The sequence below is a fragment of the Rana temporaria genome, chromosome 4 (assembly GCF_905171775.1).
Source record: "Rana temporaria chromosome 4, aRanTem1.1, whole genome shotgun sequence".
NCBI classification, from domain to species: Eukaryota; Metazoa; Chordata; class Amphibia; order Anura; family Ranidae; genus Rana; species Rana temporaria.
This window is the reverse complement of record NC_053492.1, coordinates 152,584,552-152,595,024: the sequence shown is the minus strand read 5'-3', so window position 1 is coordinate 152,595,024 and position 10,473 is coordinate 152,584,552. Positions and strand designations below refer to the sequence as shown.

Below are 10,473 nucleotides of genomic sequence, written 5' to 3'. Positions count from 1 at the left end.
TTTAACTTTTTGTAGAGATTTTTTAGTACAACAAAATTATCGATGGAAGTATAGACTACGTAACATTCCTGTGGTGCGTCGTAATATTATATCATTTACTTACCGTCAAGTCACTACATATCATATATGTGACATATACTGTATATATATCCGATTTATCATGCAACGTAAAAATCACCATTACGTCAATAACATAGTACTCTATCAATAATAAATGTACAACAAAACTTGCAGACAATATGGTCTATCCAATCTGCAGCAAAACGTAAGGGTCAAGCCTATGCTACTGGCTATGCTGGCACAGCTTACCCCAATTACTGTATTCCTGAGGTTGAGAATATAACTTTAAATAGTAAATAATGCCAAAGCTCTATCACACAAAATAATGAAATACACATTCAGTTAAATTCAGAAGTGAGAGAAATGTTTTAGGATCATTATTAAATTATACGCTTCCAAAAATTATATTTGTGGTGGGTTATTGGACCACACCCGGGGGTTTGCAAGGCCAGTTATGTAATGACCCGTAGAAAATGTTCAGAGGGCTTTCAAGGAGATTAACTGACGAAGCCTTAGATCGAAATTCAGTGCCTTGAAAAAGTCTTCATACCTCTTTAAATTTTAAGCGTCGGGAAGCTGTGACAGCACTGCGCTGGAGGGCTCTGTGTTCAAGTAAGTCTGTCATAATGTGCTAGTATGTAGTGCATATTAGTACATTATGACTTAAACCTACAGGGGGACCTGATATTTTTTTATCATTTGTAGTGGTTTACTACAGCTTTAAGAAACATCTCAATTAAAGCTTTTGCGCTTTAAAGGGTAACTCCACTTTCATGGGAAAAAAAAAAGCAAATATAGAATTAAAGCGTATACAATTGCGACACAAGTCATATTGTAATTATATGTTATTAAAAATTACCTTTCCTTTTCAATCTGCAACTGCTGTAATATTCTGAAAATGCAATAAATATGGCTACTTGGAGTTGTTCTGTACACAGAATGCCCCCCAGAAACATAATTTCCTGCTTGTTTGATTGCTTCACCATTTTTTTCAGAAGTCTGCCTAAGATACAAGTCAGATTTCAGGCATCTCCTGCAACAAAAATGTCATTGTTGGTGCGATAATCCCAATAGAACACTTCTAAGACCCTTTTCACATTGAGGCGCTTTTCAGGCGTTTTATCGTGAAAAATAGCGCCTGTAAAGCACCTGAAAAGCACCTCTCATGCCTTCACACTGGCGCGGTGTGCTTGAGGACGGGAAAAAAAAGTCCTGCAAGCAGCATCTTTGGGGAGGTTTGGGAGAGATGTATACACACCTTGCCTATTGAAATGAATGGACAGCGCTGCTGAAGCGCCGCAACACGGACGCTTTGAACCCTTTCTTAGCGGGGGTTAAAAGCGCTGCTAAAATTATGGCAAAGCACCACTAAAACTAGCACCGCTTTACCGCTAACGCACCTCCCGCCCCAGTGTAAAAGTAGCCTAAAGGGATGCAGGCCCAGCAGTTTTCCTCATTAGAACCCCTCAGGTTTACAGCTGATGGATAATTATGAAACCACTCCCATTAGACTCACTCAGAACAGAGGAACAAACAGGGATTTCTTCAGAATAACAAAAGGTAGGAATCTGCAACAAAGGTTGCTATAATCCTTGCAATGTGCATAGATCACCCAGAGGGGAATGTTTTTTTTTTTTTTTTTGCTCAACAAAAGTGGAGTTACGCTTTAAGGGCCAGATTCACAGAATAAGTACGCCGGAGTATCTGCTGATACTCCGGCGTACTTTCAAATTTGCCGCGTCGTATCTTAATTTGTAATTCACAAACAAGATACGACAGCATTTGGCTAAGATCCGACAAGCGTATGCCTTCGGATCTTAAGATGCAATACTTCGGCCGCCGCTGGGTGGAGTTTGCGCCGTTTTCCAGCGTCAGGTATGCAAATTAGCTTTTACGGCGATCCACGAAGGTACGCGCGTTCGTTACGTCGTCGCTAGTCGGTTTTTCCTGTCACAAATATAAGCCTGCTTTAAATGGCTTACATTTAGACCAGCCATGTTAAAGTATGGCCGTCGTTCCCGCGTCGAATTTCAATTATTTTTTTTTGCGTAAGACGTCCAGGAATACGAAACGACGTAACGCACGTCGCCGTTCAAGACATTACATCGGGGCGACGTCATTTCGCGCAAAGCACGGCGGGAAATTTTTGCACGGAGCATGCGCAGAACGTTCGGCGCGGGAGCGCGCATAATTGAAATGGTACACGCACCATTTGAATTAGGCGGGCTTGCGCCGGACTGTTTTACGTTACACCGCCGTAAGTTTACACGCAAGTGCTTGGTGAATCAGGCACTTGCGCTGAAAACTTGCGGCGGTGTAACGTAAAGACAATATGTTACGCCGCCGCAGATCTGTGTGAATCTGGCCCTAAGTTTTATTAAATACCAAGTATTTTTTATATATTTGAACGGTTTGCTTCATTGTAATATCAATGAATATGATAATCCTTTTTCACTACATTAGATATGTGTATTTTTTTATTATATGATTGTTTGACAGGAGAATTTATTGTTATTCCAAGCCTCGGTTGTAAAAATGCAATCCACATAGAAACAAATTATAAAATGAATCTACTATCTTTAAAACAGTACACTCTTATTTGCAGGTAAATCTGAACACAAACTGCTTATATTGTACAACATCTGCGATCTACTTTTGCAAAGTTAAACGTATTTTGTTGCGAGAAGATTACTAAGATCAGCCTCATGTCTCTGTCTTCCTACTGAGAAGTGCAAGCAGACTCCACCCTCTTGCAGCTCTGAACAGAAGAGACTGATTCAAAGAACATCTCACTCTACTAGCAGCCTCACACAGAGAATGTGCTTTGATTGTACCCAGCACACCGGCTAGCCTGCTGCACCTGATCTGCTGACCCCGGTCATGTTCTGCAGGATCCTACACTGATGACATGCTGCTGCTGCCTTCCACAGCCTGCACCAGGTGGATTAGAAACTTTCATGGAAATGATAAGGCATTTTATTTAGTTCAGTGTTCTTTTCCTGTGTGAATCCTCTCTTCTAGTGGATGTAAACTGTGGCTTGAGTGGAGCAAACTACATTAAAAAAACATCAGCGCAACAACTGCCAATTTAAGGAGTACAAAGTAAGTTGGCTGATGGATGAAGAGGGATTAGAAAAGTGAAGAATTGTTATGGCTGCCTTTTTACGAGGCCGTCCTCTTATATATTAAAAGGATACAGACTTCTGCTACCACAATGTCCGTGGCAACAACTGTCATTTACACAAATGGCTCCAGGTTCAGTACAGAGACGCCAAAGCCACAGTCTACTCCAAATGTGTTTCTATTTTGTCTCACACTGACTCTGACCCTTATCGTCCTTGCAGGCAGTATTTACTCATTGGTGTCCTTGCTGAAGATAAAGAGCAAGTCTACCCTGTGTGTGCTTGTGACCTCCTTGTCTGTGGACGACTTCTTGAGTGTGGTACCTGCCTCGATCTTCATGCTAAAACAATGGACGAACCATCCGTTATCGCAGCCCTTGTGCACTGCTGCTGCCTTCATCTACCTGTTTCAGGGGGTATCCAGTAACTTAAAGGCAGCTATCATGATTTCCTATAACTTCTGTACATCTGCCAAACTGGGAGAATATAAAACTGAAAAAATGCCTTTGAAAATGTTATGGGCAATTCTAAGCACATGGCTTGTTAGTTTGTTAATAAGCGTGCTGCCTTTTTGTGGTTGGGGAGCATTTGATGCCACCTCCTGGGGATGCCTTGTGGACTACAGTAGCTCTTATGTGCTGTTTTTATTTGCGTTGTACTCCATCTGCTTCTGTGTCCTGACAGTCTTCTCTGTTCCCTTAACTCACCAGTTGCTTTGTTCGGACAGCCGAGAACAGCTACTTTATTTGAACTGCAAAGATATTGCCAAAGGTTATCTAACCCCCAGTACACCTCTGGGCAGCAATGACTCGTTTGTGTCTCCTGATAATCCTGCAAGCAAAACCTTGAAGAATTTCAATGAGAATTGTGTGAGCTCAGAGGCTGTGTGCAAGAGGAGCCTGGGCGACGATCAGCACGGTATACACAGCCTGAGTAGGAGCAGGAGCATGACAGTATTGTATGCTCAGAAGCGATTCTCTCTCATTCTTGCTTTGACTAAAGTATTTCTGTGGCTTCCAATCATGGTAAAGATCCCTATTCTTTAATGATGAAATATGTTGCCTGTGTTAACTTGAAGGGGTGTTCTGCTTTAAGCCATAGGTAGATCCCTTTGTGTAGACACATAGATCAATCATTCTTTCCATATTGGTCCCTTTTCCTTTCTTACTTTGACGAAAGTATCTCTGTCGCTTCCAATCATGGTAAAGACCTATTCTGTAATAATGTATGATGTAGACGCTGTTAACTTGAAATGGTGTTCAGCTTTAAACCATAGGAACATCCATGATATAGATTAATTTGTGTAGACACATAGATCAATCATCCTTTCCATAATAGTGCCCTTTCCATTCTTACTTTGAGCAATGTATCTCTGTGGCTTCCAATCATGGTAAATTCTGTAATAATATAATATGTAGACGCTGTTAACTTGAAGAGGTGTTCAGCTTTAAACCATAGGAACATCCATGATATAGATCAATTTGTGCAGACACATATAGATCAATCATCCTTTCCATAATAGTGCCCTTTCCATTCCTACTCTGAGCAAAGTATCTATTGCCTCGTTTCCACTGAGCGGATCGGTTCGGGTCGCTTAGAATGGAACGGGTTAGAATGGTCCGGTCTATTCTGCAGAGCATTTCCACTGCAAATCGAACCATCCGGGACCATGCAAGGTTTAGAAAAAAAAGCCTAGCACGTCCACCAATTAGTGAGATGTATTTGTAGGTCCGCCCCAATGGAACCATTCCATTCTCTATGGCCCCACATCTGAAGCAGGACCCAGAATGGTCCGGTACGGTTCGCTTTTATGGCATGCTTTCATAATGGAAACACCCAAAAAAGCGTACCGTACCGAACCGCTCAGTGGAAACGAGGCATATGTGGCTTCCAATCATGGTAAAGACCTATTCTGTAATAATGTATTATGTTGACTGTTAACTTGAAGGGGTGTTCTTCTTTAAACCATAGGCACATCCCTGATATAGACCCATTTGTTCAGACACATAGATCAATCATCTTTTCAATAATGGCCCCCCTTCCATTCTTATTTTGACCAAAATATCTAATGTTCCCCTCTTCTTTCTTTCTTTGACTAAGGTATTTCCATGGCTTCCAATCATAGTAATGACCTATTCTCTAAAAATGCATTATGCCAACTCTGTTTACTTGAAGGGGTGTTCTGCTTTAAACCACAGGTGCTTCCCTGATATAGATCCTTTATGTAGACACACAGATTAATCATCCATTTCCTAGTGTCCTCCTTTTTATTCTTGCTTTGACTAAAGTATCTCTGTAGCTTCAAATCATAGTAAAGACCTAGGGGCAGATTCACAAAGATCTGCCCCAGCGCAGCGTATTTGAGATACGCTACGCCGCCGTAACTTACTTTTTTTGGTTTAAATCCTGAAAGAATTTGCGCCGTAAGTTACGGTTGCGTAGTGTATCTCTCGTGGCGTAACGGCGCCTAATTCAAATCAGCGAGTAGGGGGGCGTGTTTCATTTAAATGAAGCGCGTCCCCGCGCCGAACTAACTGCGCATGCGCCGTCCTAAATTTCCCGCCGTGCATTGCGCTAAATGACGTCGCAAGGACGTCATTGTTTTGACGTGGACGTAAACTACGTCCAGCACGATTCACGGACGACTTACGAAAACTAATTTTTTTTTTTACAATTATACGCGGGAACGACGGCCATACTTAACATTGAGTACGCCACCAAACAGCAGCTTTAACTATACGTCGAAAAAAGCCGACTAGAGACGACGTAAAAGAATACGACGGCCGCTCGTACATTCGTGGATCGGAAATAGCTAATTTGCATACTCGACACGGAAAACGACGGGAACACCACCCAGCGGACGCCGAAGAATTGCATCTTAGATCCGAAGGCGTACGAAGACGTACGCCAGTCGGATCTAACACAGATGCCGTCGTATCTTGTTTTGAGTATTCAAAACAAAGATACGACGCAGGAAATTTGAAAGTACGACGGCGTATCAGTAGATACGCCGGCGTACTTGCTTTGTGGATCTGCCCCCTAGTTTTTATTAATAAAAAATACTGTATGTTGCCTATGTTACCTTAACGGGGTTGAAAAAGCCTAAAAATGTTTTACCTTAAAGTGATACTATAGGTTCACGTTTAAAAAAAAAAAATAACAAACATGTCATACTTACCTCCACTGTGCAGTTCGTTTTGCACAGAGTGGCCCCAATCGTCCTCTTCCACGACAGCTCTCGCGGCTCCTCCCCAAAATAGATAACCCTCTCTGGAAAGAGGGGGTTATCTTGCGGGCGCGCTCCCGTGGCATACACTCTGCAAACATAATGAAAAAGAGAAATCAACGCTCTAGGATACTAATCAGAAAGTCTCCTCACCTGTTCCAAAGCCACAGGTGCTGGCAATGCATGGAATGATGCAAAATGAAGGAAAAACGTTTTTCCTTAATTTTGCATCACTCGGCAAACATAGCCGCCGATGTTTGACTCGACCCCGCCCCTCGGCTGCTGCATCATTGGATTTGATTGACAGCAGCGGGAGCCAATGGCTGCGCTGCTATCAATTTAGCCAATGAAGAGCCAAGAAGCCCTTAGGAGAATGACGCGCGATCACGCACACAGAAGTTTGGGGCTCAGGTAAGTAAAACGGGGGCTCGGGGGGGGGGGGGGGGTCGGACATTGCAAGGTGTTTTTTCACCTTAGGGCATAGGATGCATTAAGAAAAACACAAGGCTTTACAACCCCTTTAATGCATTCTTTGCATTAAGGTAAAAATGTTAAGGTGTCAGCATCGCGCCGTCAGCCCCTCTTTACTTACCAGAGGCCCTTTTTGATCTAGCGACGTGCACGTCGGCAGATGGCTTCTCCCCTCACTTCTGGGTCTCGCTGGCTTTGCTGGGGCAAGGGATAATCCTGCCCCTCCGGCAGGATGAACAATATATCCATCTTTCGAATCTTTTCTGTAGCCTTAAGGTAGGCCTTCATGGCCCTGACAATATCCAAGGTATGCAGCAAGCCTTCCTTTCTAGAAGTGGGTTTTGGAAAGAAGGATGGTAGGATCAAATCCTGGTTTAAGTGAAAACTGGAGCACCGATTTTTCAAATCCAGGCACCCCTTCCTTAGACTCCCATGTTAAACGTCAGTCTAGTCATGGGCACAGTGAGGCATGGGCACAGTGAGGCATAGGCACAGTGAGGCATTGACACAGTGAGGCATGGACATGGACACAGTGAGGAAAAGTGAGGAACAGTGAGGCATGGACATGGACACAGTGAGGCAAAGTGAGGAACAGTGAGGCATGCAGATGGACACCCTAGGCTTATACTCGAGCCAATACGTTTTCCCTGTTTATCATGGTAAAATTAGGTGCCTCGGCTTATATTCGGGTCGGCTTATACTCAAGTTTATATACGGTATATGTTTTTTGCATTGCTAATGCTTTGATATTGAATGTACATTTTTAGTCCTCCAAGAAAATGTATACCTGAGCAGGACAAACAGTTGGCAAACAGCTAGTTTAAGGGAGAGCCCCTTTAAGGCTGTTTGTCAAGTGCTTAAAATGTTGTGTAAATACTGTGTACAACTGTTGTTACACAATCACTAACTTTAATTGCCTGTTACTCCACTGTGGGTTATAGTGAGGTATAAACTACTGCTTGTGTGGTCACACAGAAAAATATGACAGGGTTAAATACTTTGTGTCGTGCTACCTTAGCACATTCATTGAAAGTGAAAGCTATTTAGCACTTTCTGTGTCTGCAACCTTGATATGTCACAAAGAGGCATTGCTCTGGCAGTGAGCAGGGGGGAAATATATGTTTTACTAACTACACATCTGTCAGAGAAGGATGAAGCGATGCATATTAATGCCAGCAGAAGTCTTTTAAGAGGAAAAAGGTTAATCAAACAAGTGCACAGGCAATTTGATCCCCTCAGGACCTGGTGCACGGAATATAATGGATAAAACTATAGAGAGGGCTGTATCATATTTAATAGGGGTGGTATCTAAATATCATGGCATTAGGAAATATCAGAAGGGTCTCCCGCTTTCTATATACAGTACATTTGTACTAGACCTCAGTTAAAGTGCATGGCAGGGGCAACATTTAAAAATAGCCTATGCAGTACACTTCTGCCATACATTTCCCAGTGTTTTAAATGCCCTACAAAAACGAATTGTTCCTGGTGTGGGCTGACAAAACAGTGAGTTTTCTGAACTGAAATTGCAAAGAATGTGGTCAACCTTGACCAGCTATCTCCTTTGCTAAACTACAGAACCCAGGGGCGGACTGACCATTAAGTCACTCGGGCACTGCCCGAGGGCCCCATGCCACTAGGGGGCCCCATCAGGGTTGCCAGGCTCAGTAAAACCAGGGACAGTATGTAAAAATCTGTGTTTTTTTTTAGATCTGTCCCTGATATGTCCGGAACCAGACATGCTTTTGATGTGAAAATCCCCAAATTTTAGCTGCCCCGCCTCTGTACTGCCTCCTGGCATGGTGGCCATCTGTAAGCCCGGGGGCCCCATAATCTTCTATTGCCCGGGGGCCCCATGAGTTGTCAGTCCGCCCCTGACAGAACCCCTACCTTTTTCTTTATATCCACTGCATGGAAAAACACAAAAGAGACAAGGCGCCTCTAATAGTATTAGTATTGATATCGCATTAATGGAAGGTGCTGGTCAGGAAAACATATGGGAGGTGTTTTTTTTTTAGTAGTCTGAAGAAAGAGCTGGTTAGGTTGGTAAGGTTCTTTGAGATAACAAAGGCAGACTGAGCGCTGCAGTCTATAGCCAGTCATAGATGATGTGATTTACTTTCCTGAGAACCGCTAGATTCCCCCATCAACGTAGTAATTGTTGATGGGGGAATCCCTCTCATGCGTGGGGGGGGGAGCGAGGAGCTGTCTCTGCCAGGAGAACACAGTGATTATTGCTAGAGGCTATATCCAACATGCTGGTTGCACCCCAGTCGATCGTTGGATCAACTTGAGTACAATCAGCCTGGCCGTGAATAGTTTGAATCTCGGCCGGTTCAGCAGGGACCATCCATGGTCGGCTTTAATTTCTAAAAGAATCAACAGGTAATGACAAAACATTTCAGCGATACTGCATAAATAGCAAAGAGGAAACAAGATTGCAATGCATTAAAGAAGTGGTCTTCTAACCATTTTTATTAATGTTTTCTGTTCTTCAGGGGACAAAGTACATGTACTTTCTCCTATCTTCCTTTGTGCTGTCAAAGGCCAGAAGGGTATCCCTCTTTCTTACACCGCCATTTAACAACGGCATTCAGCATGCGACGCAGCAAGCAAGGAGATGGATGCTTTGACAGGTTGCACTTTTCTCCAAAAAAGGCATATCATGATGAATGTAGGGGGAGGAAGCTAAAATTTTCCAGACAAGGGGCAAGTGCTTTGAGACAAAAGTGCAATCTGTCAAAGCAACCATCTCCTTGTTGCATTGTTAGATGGCCATTGAGGAGGAGGGGTGTTCTGTCCAACTTCACAGCTAGCCTCAGACAGCGCATAGGAAGATGGGACAAAGTACTACATGTACTTTGACCCCCGGGGAACAGAAACCATTAATAAAAATGGAAGTGATACTGCTTCATTTCAGTTGTCCAGCAATCATCATTGGAAGCTGCCAGCCATTTACCAATGACGAAATGCAACTCAAGGTGTTTCTTAGGCTCCTTTGTGCTTTTTTTTTATCTTTGGCAGCATCAATGCAGATAGGGTTTTTTTCCAGTGAGGCCCCGTACACACGTCCGAGGAACTTGACGTGCCAAACACATCGAGTTCCTCGTCGAGTTCAGTGTTGAAGCCGCCGAGGATCTCGGCGGGCCGACTTTCCTCATTGAACAACGAGGAAATAGAGAACATGTTCTCTATTTGGCCCGACTTCCTCGCTGAAAAGTGTACACACGACCGAGTTTCTCGGTAGAATCCAGCTCCGATCGAGTTTCTGGCTGAATTCTGCCGAGAAACTCAGACGTGTATACGGGGCCTAAGACTTTTTTAGTCACAAGATGTGGAAAGCATTGGGGGGGATGAGCAACACCATGAGTAGCATGCTATCACTGGTAAACGGCAGGTAGTTTCCCATGCTGATTGCTGGTGGACAGAATTAAGTATTAAGGTGCAAGTGTTATATGGCTCTTTAATGTTCATAAAGTAATTACAGGGTGAACTTCTACTTTAAAGTGTTGTTAAAAACCCTAAAGCATGTGTCTAAGTCTAAGTGCTGATTTTGGAACACAAAATGAGTGTTTTTGCATTGCCGTGCCTGGT

At 43.3% G+C, this 10,473-nt stretch overlaps 1 protein-coding gene across 1 annotated transcript in view; it reads left to right on the top strand.

Moving 5' to 3' along the window:
- Window positions 1–2,698: 2,698 nt before the first annotated feature.
- GPR149 (G protein-coupled receptor 149) overlaps window positions 2,699–10,473 on the top strand; it is an 88,997-nt gene continuing 81,222 nt past the window's right edge. Inside the window, exon 1 of the mRNA XM_040349215.1 lies at window positions 2,699–4,207. Within this exon, the coding sequence (XP_040205149.1) occupies window positions 3,275–4,207 (933 nt within the window). The 5' untranslated portion in view covers window positions 2,699–3,274. The remainder of the gene's footprint in view (window positions 4,208–10,473) is intronic.